At 40.6% G+C, this 24596-nt stretch overlaps 2 protein-coding genes across 2 annotated transcripts; both read left to right on the forward strand.

Annotated features, from left to right (window-relative positions):
* The first annotated feature begins 581 nt into the window (after positions 1 to 581).
* On the forward strand, positions 582 to 3342 carry LOC309697961 (glucose-induced degradation protein 8-B homolog). Its single transcript, XM_082520219.1, has 5 exons — positions 582 to 691; positions 1051 to 1180; positions 1328 to 1524; positions 1624 to 1821; positions 2290 to 3342. The coding sequence occupies exons 2-5, from the start codon at positions 1063 to 1065 to the stop codon at positions 2461 to 2463; spliced, it is 687 nt and encodes a 228-aa protein (XP_082376345.1). The 5' UTR covers positions 582 to 691; positions 1051 to 1062; the 3' UTR covers positions 2464 to 3342.
* Positions 3343 to 6612: 3270 nt separating this feature from the next.
* LOC309696630 (voltage-gated purine nucleotide uniporter SLC17A9-like) lies at positions 6613 to 18798 on the forward strand. The gene is made up of 13 exons (XM_082517925.1): positions 6613 to 7373; positions 7912 to 8109; positions 8610 to 8749; positions 10109 to 10208; positions 10486 to 10616; positions 10736 to 10832; positions 11546 to 11642; positions 13072 to 13159; positions 13264 to 13298; positions 13469 to 13584; positions 15695 to 15750; positions 15828 to 15857; positions 16232 to 18798. The coding sequence occupies exons 1-13, from the start codon at positions 7243 to 7245 to the stop codon at positions 16408 to 16410; spliced, it is 1398 nt and encodes a 465-aa protein (XP_082374051.1). The 5' UTR covers positions 6613 to 7242; the 3' UTR covers positions 16411 to 18798.
* Positions 18799 to 24596: the final 5798 nt, after the last annotated feature.

Consider the following 24596-nt stretch of genomic DNA (forward strand, 5'->3'; position numbering starts at 1 on the left):
ACTGGTTCATCAACTAAGTGCTTTTTTATGCTTGAATGATAAATTGGTAACTGTTAAGTGCCTTAAGAGACAAAATATATATATTTCTCTGAAAATGGCTATGAACTTGACTAAGAATGTTTTGGGTTTTTTTGCAAAAAAAAAAAAAAAAGCATACAAGAACAGTTTAACAAAATTACAAGAAAATCTGGTTCCCTGGAAGCAACATTGAAAGAAATACGGGTGGCTCATGCATTTATAATATATTTTCTTCACCAGTGAAATGATCGTTTAAATAGCTGTAATACAATACAAAGGGAAGTCTGGTCAGTTGATAATTTGAACAGATTTCAGAGTAAAGTATCAGGTTTAGGATTTATCAGGATATTCACACTAACTTAATTTCGCGGTAATTACTGAAGAAAGCTCTTTTTTGAAGAAGAGACATGAATACAGACATTTTTAGATTGTTCTAACTCCTATTCTACACCTGTGGTCCTCTTCAAACCGCACTGAAAACGGTATGTTTTATGCACAATGGACTTTGTCACAGAGTGTGCATTTGCTGTGCTTCGGATTTATTCTAGGGGGCAGCATTTTCTCTGCGGCACATTCTGCTACCGGAAATAAGGAAGACGAAGGAAGAAGAAGAAGAGGCTTACTCTCCGTTAGCTACCTAGCTACTGCTTGAAAGTAGCGACAAAATATTCAGGTATTGTGATAAATCTACCCATTATGTGGACATTATGTAGTATATAAATACTAATAGAATATAATTAAATATATTAAGGCTCGTCCTTGATGCGTTTATCCGAAGTATATGCTTTTAAAGGTGCAGGTTATCTTTGTTTTGATTCGTGTTGACGAAAGTCAGGCTTCAGTGTTGTGTTTTTCAGAGAAGGCCCAAACTATTGTTACGTAGAATTTCATATGTCATGTTGTCATGTTGCAGTCACACTGAAGGAATTACAGTTAGTTACATAAACCGTTAATACTACATAAGCCAATATTCTCGGTGTCTAAAATTATATCTTTTTAAATTGTAAACATAACCCCGATGCACTCCTGCAGGATCTTATCATAATGAGTTATGCAGAGAAGCCGGAGGATATAACAAGGGAGGAGTGGATGGAAAAACTCAACAATGTCCACATCCAGAGGGCTGATATGAACAGACTCATTATGAACTACCTGGTGACAGGTGAGGTATCTTTTTGTGGTTTTTGTTACAGAAAGTTGGGTTTCAGATGTCTATTCTTACAGACATCTGAAGCCAAGTATAGATGTGAGTGTGGATTTTGGGAGCGGATTTTTTCTTATGTATATATATTTTTTTCCTGTCCAACAGAGGGTTTTAAGGAGGCAGCAGAGAAGTTCAGGATGGAGTCTGGGATAGAGCCTAGTGTGGACTTGGACTCCTTAGATGAAAGAATTAAGATCAGAGAAATGATCTTGAAAGGACAGATCCAGGATGCTATCGCCCTAATCAACAGTCTGCACCCAGAGCTGTTGGACACAAATCGTTACCTCTACTTTCATCTCCAGGTGAGACATCTCAGCTTTGTACTTTAATAACTGCTTCTTGTTATGTATGCCTTGCTATTTTAACACCTGATTGCATCCATGGCTTTCTGGTTTTTGCAGCAGCAGCATCTTATTGAGCTGATTCGTTTGAGGGAGACTGAAGCTGCCCTTGAATTTGCTCAGTCTCAGCTAGCAGAACAGGGGGAAGAAAGCCGAGAATGTCTGACAGAGATGGAGAGGACGCTGGCCTTGCTGGCATTTGACAACCCAGAAGAGTCACCTTTCGGAGACCTCCTTAACATGATGCAGAGGCAAAAGGTAGAATCAGCACATTATAATTATTATACACACATTATAATTTTAAACTGATTTACTGTATAGGCAAAGTGTCCTTTAACTGATTGAAGGGAACATTCTAGCAGTTTTACATAAGAAGCCAATTTAAATTATCAGTACTACTCTCACCCAGTGAGCGTTTGTAAAGTTCAGTTCAATTCAGCTTCTTTTATGTTGTGCGAATTTACAACAGTCAATTCAGGGAATTTTATATTATTAGGTTTAAACCCAACAGTATTACAAAGATAACTCCAACAATCAGACAGTCCCTTATGAGCAGCAGCTAGTGATGGTGTGAGATAAAAACTCCCATCAACAGGAAGTGACCTTCATCCTGTGACGTCTGCTGTAGTTCTGAAGACAGATTTTTATAATCTGAGAACATCAAATGAAGTGATCTCATTTTCATACACAAGAAATTATTCTATATGTTGCTTTCTGTTTTTTTAGGTGTGGAGTGAAGTAAATCAGTGTGTACTAGACTATGAAAACAGAGAGTCAACCCCGAAGCTGGCCAAGCTCCTGAAGCTGCTGCTGTGGGCTCAAAATGAACTTGACCAAAAGAAAGTGAAGTATCCTAAAATGACTGACCTCAGCAAGGGAACCATTGAAGACCCAAAATAAGGATCAAAGTGAAAAAAGTACCACAGCATCACAAGATGGACACATTTCCTTTATCTATTCATACCCCGCAACAAACTGACTCATATAGAGTACAACCTTTTCTTTTTGTAAGGGTTGCTTTTTGATACTTTATTAACTCAGAATGTGCAGGAAACTGGATGGCATTTTAAAATGACCTCTCACACTAAAGTGACGTGCAAGTATTTCACTTGGTATTCTAATTTACATATTTGTTTATATAAAATTAGTATACTTAAGTTACACTAGTTTTTCTGTCTTTTGGCAGGGAAAGTTGTTGGCATTGGAATGTGTGAATAAAGCCTAAATTAGGCTATCACTTTCTGTGTGTAACCACTTAGAGGAGGAAAAGTTTGATCAGGATAAATGGTTGGCTTAGTGTGCACTGCTTCAAATAAACATATATTCCATCCCTAGAAAAAAAGTCTGCTCAGCTAAGCTGTTGGTCTTTCAGCTACTACTCTTGTGTGATGACAGTAGCCACAACTTGATACTTGGGGTGTTTGAAGCTACTGTTACCTTTTAAAGTTAAAATCTGCTTCAGATTTTATGCTGTATTGTTGCTTGAGGCATTATTAAAAAAAAGATGCCCACAAAGACTTTCAGACTAAATATAATATTAGCAATCTAGGAGATTACCGGAATGCCATCAAGTGTAAAGGCAGCCTCAGTTTCAGTGTTTTGAATACTGTTGATAATGTTTAAAGATGTGAATGGATAATGTGTCCGCAGACATGGAGGCACTTTTACAGATGGATTTATTTACATTTATGAAACCAGTCGCTGTTTTGCAAAATTTAATGTGCTTTTCTTTTTTTGCTGGGATATTATTTTGCAATAAAAGTGGGATTTTTAAACTGGGCAAGTGTTGAAAGACTTGGTGTGTTTCAATTCTAGAGACTTCAAACTGTAGAGGTAAAGAGCAATCAAGTATATTTAATTCCATTAAAATTCTGGTATATGACAGCTTACCAATTACATTAAACATTACCATGTTATACTGACTGTTACCAAACAAACAATATCATACTTTCACTTATAGGAATTCACTGAAAGAGACACAATGATGAATGACATGCTGTGAAACAAGTGTTCACTTTATTAACTCTAGAAAGTGTCCTGCCTGTGAATCATACTTATTACTGATGCATTCATGTATAGGTGATCTCTAATGAGAGTAGGGAGAGATGGAAGAGAGCCTGGAGTGGTGGAGGTATGTTCTGGAGTATAAGAAGTCAGATGGAGTACATGTGATTCCCGGCCGCGTCCTCAGGTCATGCGCGGCTCAGCTGGCTGGAGTGTTCACGCACATCTTCAACCTTTCCCTCTCTCTGTCTGTAGTCCCAGCCTGCTTCAAAATGGCCACCATCGTCCCTGTACCCAAATCCTCCACCATCTCCTCATTGAACGACTGGCGACCTGTAGCCCTGACCCCCATCGTAAGCAAATGCTTCGAGAAGCTGGTCAGGGACTTCATCTGCTCTGCACTACCCGACTCACTGGACCCTCTACAGTTTGCATACCGCCACAACAGGTCCACTGATGATGCCATAGCCCTGACACTACACACTGCCCTGTCACACCTGGAGAAGAGAGACACGTATGTGAGGATGCTGTTTGTAGATTACAGCTCAGCATTCAATACCATCGTTCCCTCGAAGCTGGACAGGAAACTGCAGGATCTAGGACTGAGCAGCTCCTTCTGCAGCTGGATCCTTAGCTTCCTGTCTGACAGACGCCAGGTGGTCAGACTGGGCAGCATCACCTCATCCCCCATCACACTGAACACTGGTGCTCCACAGGGGTGTGTACTGAGCCCTCTCCTGTACTCACTCTACACCTACGACTGCACAGCCACTAACAGCTCCAACATCATTGTGAAGTTTGCGGACGACACTACAGTGGTGGGTCTTATCACCAACGGTGATGAGACGGCTTACAGGGAGGAGGTCAGCGCCCTGACCCACTGGTGTCAAGACAACCATCTCACCCTCAACGTCGCAAAGACAAAGGAGTTGATAGTGGACTTCCGGAGGTGCAGAGAAGTACACACCCCCATCACCATCAACGGCGCTGCTGTGGAGAGAGTGAGCAGCTTCCGGTTCCTTGGAGTACATCTGGCTGAGGATCTTACGTGGTCAGTACACACAAACAAAACAGTGAAGAAGGCGCAGCAGCGCCTCTTCTTTCTCAGGAGACTGAAAAGATTCGGCATGAGCCCCCGCATCCTCAGGACCTTCTATCACTGTGCCATTGAGAGCATCCTCACTGGATGGATCACCACCTGGTATGGCAACAGCACCGCCTACAACTGCAAAGCTCTCCAGCGAGTAGTGCGGTGCTCTGAACGGATAATTGGAGGTGAGCTTCCCTCCCTCCAAGACATCTACAGGAAGCGGTGCCTGAGGAAAGCGGGGAGGATCATCAAGGACTCCAGTCACCCCAGCCATAAACTGTTCAGACTGCTTCCATCAGGAAGGAGGTTCTGCAGCATCCGGTCCCGTACCAGCAGACTGAGAGACAGCTTTTTCCATCAGGCCATCAGACTGCTGAACACGTCATAGACACCTCAGCTTCACTACTGGAACTTCAACATTATGCACTCCACACTGTATATAAATGCCACTTGTTTTGCACATATTCAACTCTGTATATTTTATATATTTTATTATTATTATTATTATTATTATTATTTTTTTTTTTTTTTTACTATTTAATTTGTAAAAATGCGTATACACACACACACACACACACACACACACACACACACACACACACACACACACACGTAGGAAAATATTTAGTATACACATCCAGAAATGCATACACTATTATATATTGTACATATATTTATTAGTTTCAGGTTGGCCATTCTTGTATTTTGCTCGTTTGTGTTGTTGTGTTTGCACATCTCTGTTGCTTGTGGGGCTCGCACACAAGAATTTCACTCGCATGTGCTGTGCCAGTGTGCCTGCACATGTGATGTGACAATAAAAGTGATTTGATTTGATTTGATTTGATGTGAATGAATAGGAAAAAGATAAGTGGAAAGGTGAACATGCAAGGAGGAGATCTAGTGAGATGACATGAGTTTGAAAACCTGGGGTCTGTCATCCATAGCAACTAACAGTGCACAAGAAAGATGAAGAAGAAAGTGCAGGCAGGGTAGACTGGGTGAAAATGGTTGTCGGGGAATTTGTGACAGAAGGACAGCAGAAAGAGTGAAAGGGAAGGTTTATAAGATGACAGTGAGGCCTCTGCGTGTTTGTATGGATCCATGGTTTGGAGACAGTGGCACAGACAAAAAGACAGGAGGCAGACTGAAGCTATTAAGATTTGTATTGGGAGTGACAAGAATGGACAGGATTAGAAATGAGCATATCAAAGGGACAGCTTAGGTTAAGTGCTTTGGAAACAAAGATAAAGAGGCAAGGTTGTAATGGTTTAGACATGTGCAGAGGAGGGAAAATGGATGTGCCAGACAAAGATGTTGAATATGGAGATGCCAGACAGGAAAAAAAGAGGAAGAACACAGAGAAAATTCACTGATGTATTCAAAGGATTCAAATTCAAAGGATATTCAAAGGATTGGTGTAACAGAAGAGTAAGCTAGTGATTGGATGAGATAGAGACAGACAACACACTGCGGTGATATCTAAACGGTGACTAAATATGCAACTAAAAAAATCTTAAATTCTTAACTTGCCCCTGCGGGCAGTCTTTATCCTTCAAGCTTGGGTCTTTGCTGTTCCTGGAACTGCACTGTTCTGAACAGAGATCTACCAGTCTATCCACTCTACCAGTCTGGGGGTCACTGTTGGCTTCACCCTTCACCCCTATATATATATATGTATATATATATATATATATATATATATATATATATATATATATATATATATATATATATATATATTTAAATATATATATATATATATATTTAAATATATATATATATGTATGTGTGTATGTGTGTGTGTGTGTGTGTGTGTGTGTAGGTGAAGTCTGCTGTTAATTTGTCCTCTTATTTTACTATCAAAAAGTTTGTTACTTTACACTGTTGCCGTACATTAATTCCCACCGGCAACCAGCATACATGCTGTGACGTGTTATGTAACAATTTCCTGCTAACTCAGTATAGCCGGGGGAGCATTTCAGCAACCTTCTAGGTACTGCGCATTTTGGTGCCCCATCCCGACAGCTGCATCTCAGCACGGGGAGAATCACATCTTCATCCGGCAAGGACAGCTCACCGACAGAGCCCATCCTGGTTCTCCGCGGAGGCTCTGTTTCTACTTGCAGTACTGCATCGTCATCATCGCCGAGGGCCCGGAGTCACAGGCGTCTCTCTGACGTTTCAGATGATAAGGTAACGGATGAAGCAGCCGGGCTAAACCACTTCCTGATTAACCCTAGCGACGACAAGAAGAACTGCTGCGTGGCTGCTGGCTGGAGGAGGAGGCAGGGGAGAAAAACTGACACGTGGATTACTCCTCCTAGCGCATCAGGAAAAACAGGCTGCCCCCCTTCTAGCTCTGTTTCGAATACGGCGATCACCTCCTCTCTCTCTGTTAGTCCAGTTTTACAGGGTATGGAATTCACCGTCAGGATCCTATGATGTGATTTCGCGCATACTTTTAGGAGAAGATTTCCCCTTTTCACCCGAACGCTTACTTTTCTCACTGATCGACCGGAAAGGGAAGAAAGTGCAGTATACCCGGAGCGGTTGAGAAGAGGCTGCCGTCCGTCACCTCACGTTGAATGGCAGTTATTCAAAAACATGGCAAGACCTATAGTCCAGATTTGGTCTGTCACAAGGACAACCACCCGCCCGCCAAGATCGTCCCCGGGTGTCATAAGAAGTGGCCTGAACACAACACCAGCTGGTCAAGGTAACCGTTGGTAACACCAACTCATCGGGGCTCGTTTTAACCATGTTTTAACAACTCTACTAAATCAAACCCACCGCCTAAAAGGCTCACAGAGGCCATATGGAGGGGGGAGAGTTTTTAACTTTTAAATCGTTAATGACGCTTAATGCCTGCCGGTCCTCTCAGGGTTTCTGAAGTGCTGTATCTGGTGGTGACACGTATCTTTTCTGGCCTTTCATGGCTCAGTGTTTTTATGCAGTGCTGTTTTGGCTAAAAAGAAGGAAATAACAGTGCTGCCTTTATGAAAAGACTGCCATGAACTATTATAAAGTTATGATGTACATTTTGAATACTAGTATCTTATGTATAAATCTAACCAAACCATGTTAGAACCCATCACCACTAACCCCTGTTGAATGCCCTACAGGTTGGACTTGCTTCCGCCACATACTGTAGATAAGACAGCCCCTACGAACTGGTCTAACAAGGCCAAAGTTTGTCCCCAGCTGTTGGGGGATGTGCAGCCAAATTCAAATTGTTCTGCTCTCCTCCGGTGCAGGCCTGTGGCAAGGATATGGACAGTGGTGCTGCTTCTGGGGACGTGCCTCCTGTACTGCGCCCGTGTGGCGATGCCCATCTGTGCCGTCAGCATGGCAGAGCAGTTCGGCTGGAGCAAGAGGGAGTCCGGCATGGTACTGGGCAGCTTCTTTTGGGGCTACTGCTTCACTCAGGTGTTCGGAGGCTACGTGAGTGACCGGTAAGAAACCGCATGCTCTATAAGTTGGTAGGCTCTGGGTTTATGATTGAAAATCATCTTGAGTCTACAGAACTCTGAAGCGGGTCTTCAGTTGGCATCTGTTCTAGTTTTAGAGTTGTAATTAAAATCAAGTCGCTTTATGTTGAACCGTGCTGGCACTGACGTAAGCAGCCCAGTGGTGTTTGCTCAGTCTACAGAGCGAGATGTTTGCCCTGTAATGTCATGTTAAGTCACAGTGTCATTAACAGATAAGCTGCATGGGTGTCTGCACAGTATTTTTTTTCCCCACTCTAGAAACTGTTAACAGTCCAAAATACTTGATCTAAATGCTCACCTTATTTAGATCAAATATTCTCTATGATTATATTTTCAGCCAAAGTTATCCAAAAGATTAAAACCTCTCAATGTGTTCTTCCAAGCTGATATCTTAGAAGTCAAAAGTTGATATCTTAGTAGGCCAAAGTTAAAGCTAATGCAACCCATCTGTGCTCTGTTCACAGGGTGGGAGGTGAGAAGGTCCTCCTGCTGTCTGCAGCAGCCTGGGGTTCAATGACAGCTTTCACCCCAATCCTGGCCCACTTCTGCTCCCAGCCGATCCTCTCTATGACACTAGCTCGCTTCCTCATGGGCCTACTGCAAGGTGAGATTAGCGGTGTGCAAGATGAATCACCACTTGAGATTACATTAGTGAGGTGTAAGATCCAGGTAATGAAAAAGGTCTCGGACAGTACTCCCATCGGTCGCAGTTTCGGGTTCCCGATAACTGCCAGACTTATTTGCATCTGTAATTGCTGTTTTTCAGTCGTATGTCCCTGCCAAAAAGTCATGCTTCCGTTTAAATGGACTCACATTGTGAAGACTTCTGAAATACAGTGTTGAGTGAGGGCCAGAAGTTTTTTGATTATTTTTCAGACCTTTAACATGCAAATGTGCAAATCTTTGACCTTTTGAATATAAAATGTCACCACTCCCCCCCCCCCCCTTAACGTTTTTGTAATTTTCTATTCTATCTATGGCCTTATGTGACCTTGAAACATTTTTAAGCCCAAGAAGACGTTCGTGCCAAACCTGAAGACACAAAATTTCCTTTAGGGTTACTTGAGATATCATCTTCACAACAACTGAAGAGACAACAAAGCGATGTGAGGTCAGAGTGACTTTCTTTGAGTCCAAGTGAATGTTTGCCCCAGATTTGGTGAGATTTTCTCAGTGTGCTCTAAAGATATTGTGCACAAGAACAGTAGGGATGGGCAATCAGACATTATTCATCTGACCACAACTGCTGCTGCCTTTAATGCCTCAAGAACATTTGCCAGTAAATGGTCTTTCATTTATTTTTTGTGGCATTTCTTACAAAATTCTGTTTGCAATGCATCTGCTTACTGTCTGCATCAGGGAAGTCGAAATAATCTATCTGACCCACATGAACTCGTGCAGACACTTGTTAAAGTCCTTGTTGGTTCATGTTTGCGGACGTTTGTCTTGTGTTTAATGATTCAATTTGTCAGTCACACTTACAAGGAATGTGACTTGAACGTGTCCACTGCAGAGACAACAAAGAAATGCTAAAAACACCCTTGCACTAGCTAGTCTTTTAATGTTAAAAATGTGGGATCCCAGGAATCCAAGATCTTTGAGTATCCTACATTCATCATGGCTACTTTTTATATAGAAAACAAATAATAATTCTCATATTTGTTGAGCAATCAAGACATATTTACCTCTGCTGGTGGGATGTTCGATTTGTCAAACAGACATCTGTACTTTGCTTTGTTTGGCTTTAGAACAGCGATTAAGTTTAGTCATTTAAAAGTGTCCTTAAATTGATTTGACTGCATTGTTTTATTTCAAATAACCCAGCACAGTATCATATGTACTACTCTGTTTCTATTTTCTGTCACATTTTTATGTTTGTCTTATTAGACAATAATGTGTAACGTTCTTCCGCTGAACCTTAAGCCCTTCTAAAATTTGGTTATGCTTTGTGTTTTCATGTCAGGAGTTCATTACCCCTCTCTTGCAAGTCTGTGCTCACAAAAGGTGGTGGAAAGTGAAAGAGGCTTCCTCATGAGCACCGTGGGTAGTGGCTCCTATCTGGGGTGAGTCAAGTGTTATGCAATAACTGGGTAGTAGTGAGAAAAGGCTGAGTGTTCCTTCTTAGTTCATTATTGGGTGTTTTTATTGCAAAACAAGAAGTTTTTTTGTGCTTTTATTGATTTTAATAGCAGTTACTATTACATATGGTGATTTTATTGTTTCTGTAAAAATGTATAAGGAAATTTCACAATAAAATTCTGTCATACTAATCACATGCGGAAATGTCTTTTTACAGGGTTGTGTTTTAACTTGTCATGTTGTTGTGGTTTTATTTCCCAGCACTCTGGTAATTGGGGGGGCAGGCTCCCTCATGTTGGACCTTTACGGCTGGCAGAGTGTTTTTTATGTTTCTGGACTCCTTTCAGTCCTGTGGGCCTACTGCATGTGGAAATATCTACTCAAAGGAGAAGGCAAGTGATGCTTCAGCTGTGTCAGTAGTTTCTGTGCTGTCTCTTATCTTGTACCTGCTCAGCTGGAGTCAGCATCTTCTTCTGTGCTCATGTTCCTGTATTTTATCTGTGTTTTGTAGGGCCTATAATCACCCTGGAGTCCCTGGGCAGCAGTGGAGCCCAGTCCAAACTGACCAAAAGACATTGGTTACGGCTCTTAAAACAACCTGCTGTCTGGTGAGATAAAGCCTGTGTTTATTTATGAGGGTGTGACTTTATGTGCAATTGCACCTATAATTTTTGCACACATATTTTATGCTCTGTGCACATGTGCAGTACTGCATGCTTGTTTTCATATTCAGATGGATAAGCAGCAATAATCTTGCCTGTGTGCCTTCAGGTTCTGATGTAATGCTTCGGCTGATTTACTGCAACCTCAAAATTTCAGAATACTAATTGTAACCATTGCATGTGTGTTGAGCTAGAAGAAAAAAAATAGGTGGAGGAATGTGGAAATATGTAAAATATCTTATTATTGGATTTATGTTGGTGTTCCTCAACTGTCTGAATCATGTCTCTGAGGTCTTTTCCTTCCAGTCCCTCCCTATGACCTAGATATTTATACACTGTAATACACCTGATGTGCTCCATTTTCAGTGACACAGAGTACATGTGTGGTCTTAATTGATCTGATCCCTGTTGACACCTCCACATATTACATGGTAGTTTAGGCTTGTAAGTATTACTATGCTGTTGACTCACTTTAACATAATGCATCATACCTTCATAGAGGTATCGGTTAATAACAAATAGCACAGATACAAACCTTTGTCTAATAGGAAAAACAGTATCTAAGTCAATGTGTCATTGTGTGCTAAAAAACCCAGAGCGAGTAGTTGTGTAATTATAATGGGCTCACTGAGACTTGTTTTTCTTCATTCAATAACCAGTGCTGTAATAGTGACGCACCTCTGCACGGCGAGCACCTTCTTTACTCTTTTGTCATGGCTGCCAACATTCTTTAAAGACACATTCCCCGATGCCAAGGTAACTATTTTCTCATGACTCCTTTGATTATTAGAGAAACCAATCAATAAAAAAAGGGCTTAAGGGATAAAAATATGAAATACTGCACCTTTATTTACTAGACTTAGAGTCTACAGCCATGTGAGTGACTTTGTGAAAGTAGAATTAGATATAAAGGCGCTTTGAACTATGTTCTAAGTTTTGCAGTTATATAAATCAAAACTCTGAATAGGTTAAAATTTTGACCAAATGGTGGCGCTTGAGGAAAAGTCAAGGAAAAATGCACTCTTTTGTAAACTCCTGTTTTGAAGCTTTGATTTTAGAATTTTGGCCATCACCATCCTGGTTTCATGGAACCAGAAGTGACCACTTAAATGACACTGTGGAGGATTCATAGACTGCATTGCACAGACACAGATATCTGCTGAATAACATACGAATAAAATACTACAGTTTGACTCTTTAGAATTCACATATAGGCTGTAGGAAAAAATAACCAGCAAAAATGGTGCCAGCAATATTATATGTCAGGTAGTTGCATTAAACAGGCTCCAAAAGGCACAAGTAACACAAGTGCAATTGAGTCATCTGGTTCAGTGACTCAAATTAGCTGAGGTGAACTAGCTTTGGACATCTTATTCTGCATCTTTTAAGACTTAATGAAATTTAAGAAGGAGATTACAAGAAAGGATGAAAAATAAAATCAACCTCCCAGAACTGTTATGGAAGTAGATATTAGGTGGGGGTTTTTTTTGGCCAAAACCTCCTTTTTTGTACTAGGCTGCAAACATGTTTACTTATGGTACAATGTTGAGCATTTTAACTTGAAAATCTGTCTGACCAAGCAGCTGGAAAAATTACAAGAACTATAGTTCCTGGAGGGGCCACATGAGCCTGGCTGCAAAACAGAGGCAATCTCCATAGATTTGCATGCTAAAATGTCCAAATTAACAAACACCACTGCAAAGCATGTTTACAACCTAGCACAAAAATGGCCCAAATTCATAACAGCTCTACAATTGGTGGGTTTTCTTGTTGTTTTAACTCGTGGTTTTTCTAAGATTTTTAGCTGTGGCCGCTTTGATTGCCAGATTTGGTGATGTAGGCAGCTGGTTTGTCAGGTATAGAACAAGTATATTTAGCACCCTGCCATATTTCCTAAACATGGGTTCCTCTGGTTCCTTAAAAGCATGACAGTGACTAAAATGCTATTGCTTAGGCTTTAAAATGCAGTCAAGAAACCACTGGGTTTCTACATCCATCTTCTAAAAATAATTTTTAAGACTCGTCGACTTTTTAAAGCAACATTAAGTCACAGTTATTTGTCATTAATTGTTAGGATCATCATCACTGAGACAGGTCACTAAAACAGCACATGTCCTTGATACACTACACGAAGCTGGCTGCTGTATGTGGTCAAATAAAGCCCAAAAATATTTTATCTTTCCAGGGCTGGGTGTTCAATGTCATTCCTTGGTTAGTGGCCATACCGTCATCCCTCTTTAGTGGCTGTCTCTCTGACCACCTCATCAGTCAAGGTAAACAATAGGAGAAATAAACTGTACATCAGTATTATTTTAAATGTTTAGTGCACTGATATCGTTACATTGGACTTCCCTAATCTCTCTTCTGAATCCCTCAGGCTTCGATACAGCATCAGTGAGGAAGTTGATGCAGGTACGATATTTCTCAGTTGTTCAGTTATTCTGTTGTATGTTGCATGTTTAGTGTGATTCTTCTTCCCAGTACAAAGTGCATGACTGTCCTGTTTACACTGCTTATGTAATGAATTATGTACAATTGTGTTTGATGTGGGGTTTTTTAATGTGTCCATCCCTCTGTGTTAGTTTTTCTCCATGGGTGTGTCCAGTGTGTTTACCCTTCTTCTGTGTGGCACAACTACCTTCCCCTGGGCTGTAGCATTTGTGTCTGCCACCATGGGCCTCACCACCTTCAGTCACAGGTACTGCCACCCATTGTTTCCTCATACTCTGTAGCTGTATTCACACTTATGCTGCAGCCCTGAACTTTTCTAAACATTACCCGACAGAGGTGCTTATGAGAACACATTGATCCCACGTGACTGGATCAAATATTAAATGGTCTTTAACCTGCTTGTTCCTTAGTAAGAAATGTTTTGCCCCATTGTGGGTATTTGTGCAGATGTGAGGTTAGCTTTACATGTGAATGTGGTGTTTCCTGAGAGATTGTTTTGTGTTTTGTTCACTCAAACTTGATGATACAATTTCAGAATATTACCCTTATTTGCATAGCTGCTTAGAAATTAAATGTTAAATATTTCACCACTCTGCCCCCCAGTGTACAACTTTGTATTTGAAAAAGTCTTAAATCATGCTGCTTGGCTCAGGCATAACCAAGGAAGACTTGGCAGATCTCAGCTTTTATTAGGCATGCAGTTTGTCTAGTTGTCATTGTATCGGATCAGTGTCTGTAAGCATTTATGTTTTAACCACTTTACCTAGTAGTGCCTTATTACATTTGGTTTGTCTTGGAATTCGTCATCCCAGCTACTAACAGGGCATAAACATCGACTTTAATTATAATAAGTTAAAATAACTTCCAAAGTAAATACTGCATTTTTTTTAAAGAATGCATCAATGCATGTTTGGTGTGCTAATAAGTATGCAAGCCAACTTGGGTTTATGGTAATGAAGGTACAGCCGCTACAATGGTATGATTCATTGATGTGTATTTAATAACTTGTGAACAACACTGGAGCTCTTTGGCACAGAGGAACATTTTAAAAAAGAGTGACTAAAGAAAAGGATAAAAAAGAATAAGAAAACAATGATCAGTTCTTTGGTGGTTTGGGGCTTTTAAGGGATTTGTTCAAAGCAATAAGATATCAAAAATATCCATCCATCCATTCGCTTTCGCTTCTCCTTTTCAGGGTCGCGGGGGGGGGGGGCGCTGGAGCCTATCCCAGCTGTCATAGGGCGAGAGGCGGGGTACACCCTGGACAGGTCGCCAGTCTGTCGCAGGGCCAACACACAGGGACAGACAACCATTCGCACTCACATTCACTCGCACATTCACACCTAGTGGCAATTTGGATTTTCCAATTACCGGTAACCTATCCTCACAAGCTGCATGTCTTTGGACGGTGGGAGGAAGCCGGAGTACCCGGAGGGAACCCACGCAAACACGGGGAGAACATGCAAACTCCACACAGAAAGACCCCGGCCTGATGTTGGAATTGAACTCAGGACCTTCTTGCTGTGCGGCAACAGTGCTAACCCTATCAAAAATATATCTAAAAATAATCAGATATCCTTTAAATGAAATTGTGAGTGCACTTCTTTTAGTGTATTCAGTTGCATATTGAAAGGGGAAGCTTGAGGAACAATGACCATGGTAACCATCAATGACTTTGCATCTGTTCATTAGCAGCCTTTTACCAGCCATGTGGTTTTTCTGTTTGATAAAATAGTGTTTATGTGCTTAAAGAAAAAAAATTTTCCTTCCTTGTTACTAAAGCTGATTCTGAAGTATGATTTCACTAACTCAGAAGGTACAGCAACCGTGGCAGTTGGTCTTGAATCAACTGTAATCTCCACATTTTGATTTTTTTCTTGAAATTCTAACTTTATTCTCAAAACAATCATCAATATAGATTTTTTCTAACTGTGGCCCTAATACTACATTTTATACATATTTGAATGGTGTAAATAAAAAGTATAAGTTATATACATATATTACCTCGTAGTAATAATCAGTAAATTTAATGATTATGATGTGGACAATAAATGTATTTCATTTTGTTTTTATGTGGCTCCATTAATGATATTTCGAACTCACTAAAGAAAATCTATTCTTCACTCTGGTTCCAGCCTTGATGACTAAAAGAGAGTGGAATTGATATAGATATGTTTACAATAAACCAGTAAATATGCATTCAGCAGTAGCCCATACAGACACAGATTTTCTCTCCATCTGTTTTTTTATGGGAAAAAATGCCATTCAGAGTTAGGCTTATACTCTGTTGCGGTTTGGGATGTATTTAGAGTCATTTCTGAAGTTCAAATTGACAATGACATGTTTTTCTGTTGCAGTGGTGTTTCTGTAAATGTTCAAGATCTTGCTCCGTCCTGTGCTGGCGCTTTATTTGGTAAGTTCTAAAATGTGTTTTAGAACAATGGCAAAATGTCACACCTTACGAGTAATTACTGTACATTTCTTTTCCAGGCGTTATGAATACATGCGGTGCTTTCTCAGGTGAGTTTGTATTAATTAAAAAAATATCTACATGTCATTAATCTTTTACCAGTAGTTGCTTCCATGCTTTTAAGTGAAATCATTGATTCACTTCTCTAAATTCAAACTTTGAGGTGATGTGCTGAATGTCAGTCCCGCTTGTCTCTTTGTCCCATTCATATTTCATCAAGGGACCATGATGAAGTCTGTGTCAGATGAATAATACAGGGATGAGGAGATGACAGTTAGTGGTCCTGTGAGGGACACAGAAAAGATTGACATTTTCTCTGTAGAAATTTAGATGTGGGACAAATTGAATAGTTTTGCCACTTGCACATGTTGTTACCCTCTTTGTGCTGCTTTGCTATTTATAGCTACTCTGTGTTCCTGTGCAGGGGTCTTAATGGTGTACTTCTCGGGGTATCTCATTGAGGCGACAGGCTCGTGGGCTTCTGTGTTTGCCCTCATCACCACGGTCAACTTGCTTGGCCTCTGTACCTTCCTGGCATTCGCTGAGGCACGCCGGGTTGACATTGACTCTACTAAGTTCCGCCACCACAACATACACATCTAAATCGTCAGTTATTGGAGGGACCTGAATGTGACCTCGGGCAACCAGCAGCTGCGATATTATCCAGCGCATAGATGGAACTGCACACAACAATTATGAAAAGTTTGATTGGCTCTGTGGTTGTTTGACTGCAACAGCAGCACACAGCAGAGCCTGCACAATGTTACTGAAAAGTCTTGTCGGGCTTTAACCTTGGATCCTGGAAAGAAGACAACTGTGTTAAAGGGTGCTGTGCTAGTTAAAGAAGAACGTGGAAGTAGGAAAGACTACACTACCTCCAGGCTCCATGGAAAATAGTTTACACTTAACATGTGTACAAACTGTGTTACTTAGGAACAAGAAAATCAAACAGATTGTTAACTGAAAGCCATAGCCCACTGCTCTGCTGTGTTTGTGCCGAAGGAGCTGTGACAGTGATGGATGTGTCACTCTCCGGAGTGAGAGCTGTGACAGACCGAGGTGGTTTGTTTTTGTCCTGCAGGGATGGGTTAGGCGGCGTGGATGACACAGGGAGAGTCCAGCCTCTCATACCTGAAGTCTTTTATTAGTACGCCTCACTCAGCCGTCACTGAGAGATCTGAGTGACACCTCATTACCCAGCCACTAATTACTTTAAAGGCGGTTTAATGTCCTATACAATTTACCTTCTGTGGTTCGAATCACCAAGAGCTTTATGGCAGCAAGGCTTTGCCTAGGCGCTCTCGCTGATCGTTGTCTCCAAGGGTTTGTTTTAAGTTGAAAGACCAAAGGTTATTAATTAATTTAAATAATTGTATTTTCATTATTTGTAATTGCATGGAATAGAAATACCTCACCTAACTGCTTTGAGTAATTTTATATTTATATGGATAGAGTTTGAAAGACTTTCTTTTTTTAAATTGTGTTAAATAGACAACAAATATATCTAAATAATCACCAGTGTGATATCATAATAATGTAAAAACAACACATGCAGACAACACGATTCTTCAAGAAGAAACCTTTTTAGGTTGCATTATTATCATCGCACTTAATACCTTTGTTACTTAGGCACTAGACAGGAAGTGATATCAGTATTTGAGAGGGCATCCATTAATTTTTCATGATAGATAGTGCTAGCTGTCACTAAGGCAGTTTGAAATAGTCTCCAAGTTACACAGTGACGTTATGAATGTTAGGGGACAGGCGAGATAACGATAAATTATCGGATTCAGTACAATCGAACTGGAAACCTATGTAGCAACGTAAAACTAGCTGCATAACTCCGTCTGAAGGTTTAGGTAAATGTAATGTTTATCTTTGGCGTTCACAGTTTTACAAGTTCTGTTTTCATGTTAGGTCCAGATGCTTATTTGATACCTTAAATCTATGCATTTATTGTTTCGTGCCTCAGTTGAGCAACAAGAAAACTGCAAGACATGCACCTTCGTGGTAACAAAGTGTCAAGTGCTGATTGCTGTACATTGCTGATAGTTGCCTTATTTGTTGGATTTTTGTTGCCTCTTTGTCTTTTGTTACTGTTATTGGCATACAACTCCACATTGGCTTATATTTTCTAGGATTTTATTCCATGTATACTTGGAGGTGTAACATGAAGTGCATTTCTGATGTTGGCATTGTCACTTGTTACAAAAAAGAATGAAGTCATTGGATTTATTTAAAGCGCAGCTCTCCGTCTTTCAGAGTAAAAAAAAAAAAAAAGAACATTTCTTTACCTATTTATTTTTGTGTTTGGTAGAAAAACATAATCCTAAGTAGCTATAAATTATGATTACCTTTTTAAAAACTCTTATCTAAAATCGAGTATCTTTCCCCAAATCTCTTAAAATTCTGTTCCAACACTATGTTTTTAGTGTGGCCGTACACAGAGTGTGTTTTGCTTGGGTGTATCGATATCCACGTATTGGTATTGTTCCGGGATCATCATAATTAATGTTCGTTAGGGTGTGATTTTGGGCTAGGGTTAGTGTTACTGGCTATAGTTATGGTTATGAGCTTGTGATGACATCACAACATAGGTTTTGATGATCCAACAACAACACAAATGCGGGGACATCAGATCATGCTTGTGTTTGTGTCTTACATAAGACTACTGTACAAAATAATCACTCTTCAACAGTTTTTTTTTTTCTTATGCTGGATCTCACAGTTGCTTGCACTGCACTATTCACAAATGCCCACATGCCTCTTTTTTTTGTTATGTTCACATCTTGAAAATGTAAACCTTTTACATTATAAATAGTTTTCGCCAACATATCTTACTACAGGTTGCTGAAAGCCTTCTGTCAAATAGTTTTTGATAACCTGTAATGTACACGTTAGATAAAATAAAATGCAGTATTCTAATGTGTTTCAGATATACTGTATTTAAAAGCTCTTGAGTTTGAATAAAAAAATATATATTTTTGTCAACTATTTTGAGTTTCTTCAATATGTTGCACAGAGAAAATACTGCGTGTATTTTCTCTGCATCTCCACAGAGAGGCAGTGCAGCATCAGTAATGAGGCGAGCACACGGCGTGCTTCCCAATCTCCAGATACTCCACAGTTCCTGTTATGTATAAAGGGGTCCTCCTGTTTAACAGCATACCCATGAAGTTTTCATGAATGTCGATTTGCAGCAAATATCGCCAGCTTCTGCACGAAAGAGCCTTTTCATACACAAAGCGTTCAAGCTTTTCAGGAACCATAAAGGTTTGTCCTGGGAACCTTTTATTTGGACTCCATTATTTAGACCAGTCCAAAGCAGGTTCCACCGCAGGTTCGTCGTGTTCACACTACCGGCCACACTACAGCCCCGGATCCCGAGTCCAGGCCAGCAGTACTTATGTGGTGGCACCATATGGCAGGATGCTGTGTGCCATGTTGGCTAGCTGGCACTACCCACGTGCGAATGGCCAGACGCTAGTCACTCCCCCTCATGGGACCGAATGGCTCGGGTTGCTATGGAGACGGATGGCTTGTGGCTGCCGCGTGGCGATGAAAAGAAAAAAAAAAAGGAGGGGTCACAAGTGAGTGAAAGTAACAAGTCAGATAAAAGTCAGAGGAGCGGAGCGGGTTGGCAGTGAATCTAGCTTTTTGATGTACAGTTCATATAAAAAAAGAAAACACGTCGGTGTTAAAGAGATGGCCAGTCACTTATTGGAGTGCTCTCACTGACACAAAATGGTGTTGTAAAAGCAGACATAATCATGATGAGTGGCCCACTATTTAATTAGCAGAGATGAAACACTGAGGGGAGAGTAGAGGAGAGAGGGGGAGATAAACCCTCCCCACCTCCTCTCTACTTGTTGGCTGGTAGGAGTAACCCAGTAAATGCAGGGCCCATCAGAGAGCCAGAGATACATGTAAATGAAATAGCCCCATTAATTAGTAATTAACATCAAGTTAATGACATTTCACTGTGTCGCCATCTCATCCTATGTCCTTCCTCTGTGGTGGAGGGGTTGTCTCTCGGGTCCCTGATCTGAATGCTAATTAGTGAAAAGCTAAAATGCTATATAGGACTACCTAATAATATAGAGGCCCAGTTTAAGACTGGTCATTGTTAGGGAGGATTAATCACTTTGTGGCAATAGATCAGGAGGCTTTACAAGTCTCCCACTCCTTAGAGGGCTGTGATACTGAAGGCCATTGACAGGCTTTATGTGCTAATTGCATTGCGCCTGTTAGCCTAACGTTTTGTTATCCTTCAGGACTTCGAACTACTTTCAACCATTTTTCACCAATCATCCAAGAAATATTTCCATTTAAGTGAGTGTAAAATGGTTTCGTATGTTACGTCTTGTTATTTCAGTCTCTTGTTATAGCAGCGATTGAGTTTGAACACAACAGCAGACACAGTCTTTGGTTTTGGGTCCCCTCCTGAGCTTAAAGCAGCTCTGTGACAGAGGTAATTTTACATGATTTGACTGCAGCCTGGTGCATTATCTCTGTGGAGCTGGATGAAACATGAAGTTAGTGCTCTGTACACCCAGTGTGTTCCTGGGATGGACAATGAATGTCAGCTCCAAAATGAAGGAAATTGTAATCACTCACTGATGTGCATGATTATGTCCTACAATGCTAAACGAGACCCGCAGCGTTTCTCCATCCCTTTCTTTCTTTCTTTCTTTCTTTCTTTCTTCTGATAGATAATTGACCCTTTAAAGGGATCCCCTGATGCCCAAGCTCATCCACCATTAGCGCACCATCGCACATACACATGCGCACAACCAAATATGTTGATTTCTGTCAATTAAAACCCCATCAGCTGTTTGCCTCCTGCTAGACATATGGCCCGTGTTAAATCTAAAGAGCAAATGGAGCCTCCATTGAGAGGGGCATCATTTTAATGGAACCCTGAGGGACAAGACCCACACCTGCGTGATAATAACATTAAACCATGCTCAGCCCACTGGCCAGATGAGGACAGTGTTGGTTTGTGTGTGTGTGTGTGTGTGTGTGTGTGTGTGTGTATACATGCACATGGCTCTACTGTATCTCATTTCAGCCTCACCTGCAATTGTTTGGTCTGTTTCTAGAACCCACAGGTATGTTTGGTTTGAATCCTTCGCAGCGATATGTTTTCTGTTTTCAGAGCCACAACAGCAGAAAAGAGGCTCAGGCTGTTTTCAGAGTCTAATATTTATTATATAACCCTGAGAAGCAAAGACACAAATGCACTCCATCACTGCAAACCAGCTCTCCCCTGCAGTCAGAGTGAGAGTACAGATTTTTCTTCTTTTGCCAAATGAATGGTTATGGAGTTCACAGGTCCTTAGTCAGAAACAGAGACAAATATCTGAACAAATGTTTAGAAATATAATTTTAGAAAACAATATGGTGCTACGCCTTTGGCACAGAGTGTCAGATGCTTGGTTTTAAGGCAAGAACAGAACAGATAAAACACTGATGGGGTAAATATAGCACGCCTTTTCAGTTCACCCATAACAAATGAAAGTATATTTATTAAACATGAATGTCTGTGCGTTGCTGTTAATGAGAATGACTTTACTTCTCCTAATATTTTTAATATTAAGACGAGTAAAAGTATTTCTTTTAGCTCCCAGTGTTCTCATTATTTTTTCATAAATCATTTGCCAGTAAAATCTGTTTTGTACATTTTGTTAAAAAATTCAAAACACAAAGAAAAGAGATAGAAAAATCATTAACCAAAAATGGGAGGCTCTTATCGCAAAATGTTTTCTGCTACTGCTCATAAAATCATCAATTAATCAGAAATATCAAACAGTTGAGGATGAATTATCTTACCGTCTCATCTCACCTGAAACAAGCAAATTTGAATTACAACATTCAGTGCATCTCTTGCTATATGATCTTGAAAAAAATGAATACTTGAATACTGGGGTGAATAAATTAGGTGACTGGAGCAGTAAATTACAAATAAACACAGCCTCTTTGCTATGTGTAGCAGGTATGCAGATCTAGGGTTGCGGTTTATTTGTGTTATTAATTAATCTCAAATTTATTACCCCGATTGAGTCCAGAAGTGGAGTCCAGGGGAAGGTGGATTTGGATTTAGCTTTCTGGGGGTGGCTGTGGCCCAGAAGGGAATAGCGGGTTGTGCACTGATTGGGGGGGTGGATTTGATCCCCAGATCCTCCACTGTGCATTCTGAAGCGGTTGCTACTGAACCTAGAGTTGGCCCGAGTGGGGTTGATTGGATGGTGTGTGTGGGAGTGTTGGTCAAGGCGATGTATGTGATTGGGTGAATGAGGCTTTTAGATCCTTTACCGAAGTAAGAATAACAGCACACATTAAGACTACTCCAGTACAAGTTAAAAACCTTCATTCAAAAGTATTTAACAATTTTTAGCAGAATGTAATTAAAGTATGACAAATAAAGGTAATTATTCCACAATAAAATAGTCCCTCGCAGATACAGTGTGTGGCATTTTGGATTAATATTCTTGTTGCATTTTTTTTTGTTGTTGCAGTAGATGTTTAAGGCTGAGCTGATTTTAATACTGTTTAATCTACAGTAGTGTATGATATTCTACAATGTCGCATATGCCTTTTCCATTCCTGTAATTGCCTTGGTGTTTTTAAAATTAAAGTTTTCATGAGCCCGCAGAAGCAGCCATGTATTCAGATTAGAGACATTGCTTAGCTTTTTTCTTTAAAATGAACAAACTTCCAGTTTTTACTTAATCTAATCAGAAAAAAATGTCACATTTAAGATAATCATATTCAGAGATACACAGCTTTAGATGGACAGGAATGGTATAAAAATTATAAACCTAAAGTATAAGGTTTAAAAAAGCTCCAATATCACTGTAGTAGGTTCAAAATGAGCAAGAATTTCCACGTTTTTTATGTAAAGTATGAGGCTTGAATAAACATACTTTCATTTCATCAGTGACAGAGTCCAGGTCAGCATCGTCAGATTCACTGTTATGTCTGAGCAACAGTCCAAAACCTAAAGATATTTGATTTGCATTGATACATATCAGAGAAAAGCAGCAACTCCTCAGACTGGAGAATCTGGCTTCAGGAGACATTTTTAAGCTGTTTCATGAAATTGTTTAAAATTGTCACTTTTCAAACTAGTTGCTGATTAACCATCAATTAAGTGGTTAATCCAATTGCTTATTTTTCAGAAAAGAAATGCCAGTATAGTGATTCTTTCTTCACATACCGCTGTGTCCATGTGGACAACATGGTTAGAGAACAAAAAGCCTGAAATCATAAAATATTGTGAAATAGTTCTGTTTTGCTTGTTATGTTCCCAATAATTTGCTGCATTCTGTTTGTGCATGCACACCAGGAGGTTAAATAAATCACCCCCGCCGCCCTCTCGCCCACCCCCACCCCCCCTCAGTACCCCTCCACTCATCTGTTCCAGCTCTCCCCAGCTTCACACCGCTCACATCTCCAACACCACCAGATCTCCCCTTTTTTTTCCTGCTTGCTCTTTACTAAAGTTTGGCTGTCAATCAGCAGTGGCCTCAGGCAACAGGCACTGATGAAAAGACCCCTGAGACAAGGAGACCCAAATTAGATTTCAATAAGGATGTTGAATATTCATATCAGGGAAACATCTAAAGGTAAACGCTTTTTGATCTCCTCGCACAAATATCACTTGTGTGCATTCCCAGGTCCTGGCGCTCTGGTTCTAGTGTTTTCTCTCCCAGCCTGGTCCGGCCCCGGCCTCGGCCTCGGCTCTGTCTCACTCCTCAGGGGATGTGGTGGAATAATGATGATGGAGCTACAAAGGAGAAAAAGCACTATAATGAATGTTTATACTAAAGGGACCCAATAGAAAGGGCATCCGTACTAAGTATTCAGTAATTAGTATTTAGCAGAAGTTGATCGCCGAGTGCACACATTCAAACAGAGAGAGACGCGCACACACACATATCCAGGGCAAAATCAGTGAAGCATAATCATTTACTATGTAAACTTTAGACAGGGGAACCTCCCTCGACAGGAGCAGTCAAAACACAGTTTCGTTTCTCCTGTCAACATGTTTACTTTATTTTTATAATTGACTCACTTTGGGTTCTTTCTCTGCAAAATGTCAACAGAATTCACAGTGGGGCTGTTTATTTTCCTGAACATACCTGCGTTCTGTTGCTCAGCTGCTTTGCACAGAATTATAATTATCACCTTAACTCATGTAACACATTTCTTACCTTGATGATCATTTTTCTTCAAAACTGTACTTGGTATGAGAACTAAAAATTTTTTTAAAAAGGGCCAGCATCCTCCTAATACCCTAAAGAAATTGCCATCACTTCCATCTACTCGGAGATGGTAATGTGTGATGGTGGAGGATGTGGGGAGGGTGTGGGGGAGACTGCCTTAGGCTCTTTCATCCGCAGAGTCCACTCCGCTCGGGAACGCACTTATAAAACAAGTCCTGAAATGAGACCAAAGGATGGAAGCGCCATCTCTTTTTGACGTAGGAAGCGACAACCCAGCTAATAGTCCACGCCAACTCCTATCATCAATAAGGCGTCAAGAGTGAGTGTGATAGTTGCAAACGAGCAACTGGGGCTCATAATGCGGGGAGACAAGCGACTCCGTCTTTCGGTAAAGCTACTAAAGACACATCCATTCTCATCTTACGTTATACTTTTTTCTTGTTATTTCTCTCACTCTGTGTTCCTCTCAACCTCCCCCGCCCCTTCCTTACAACATGATGGTCAGTCCATTGCCAGGCAATCTGGTCTGTGATGTTGTTCACACCTTCGACGAGCCAAAAA

Source organism: Aulonocara stuartgranti (assembly GCF_965226115.1).
Source record: "Aulonocara stuartgranti genome assembly, chromosome: 20".
Taxonomy (NCBI): Eukaryota; Metazoa; Chordata; class Actinopteri; order Cichliformes; family Cichlidae; genus Aulonocara; species Aulonocara stuartgranti.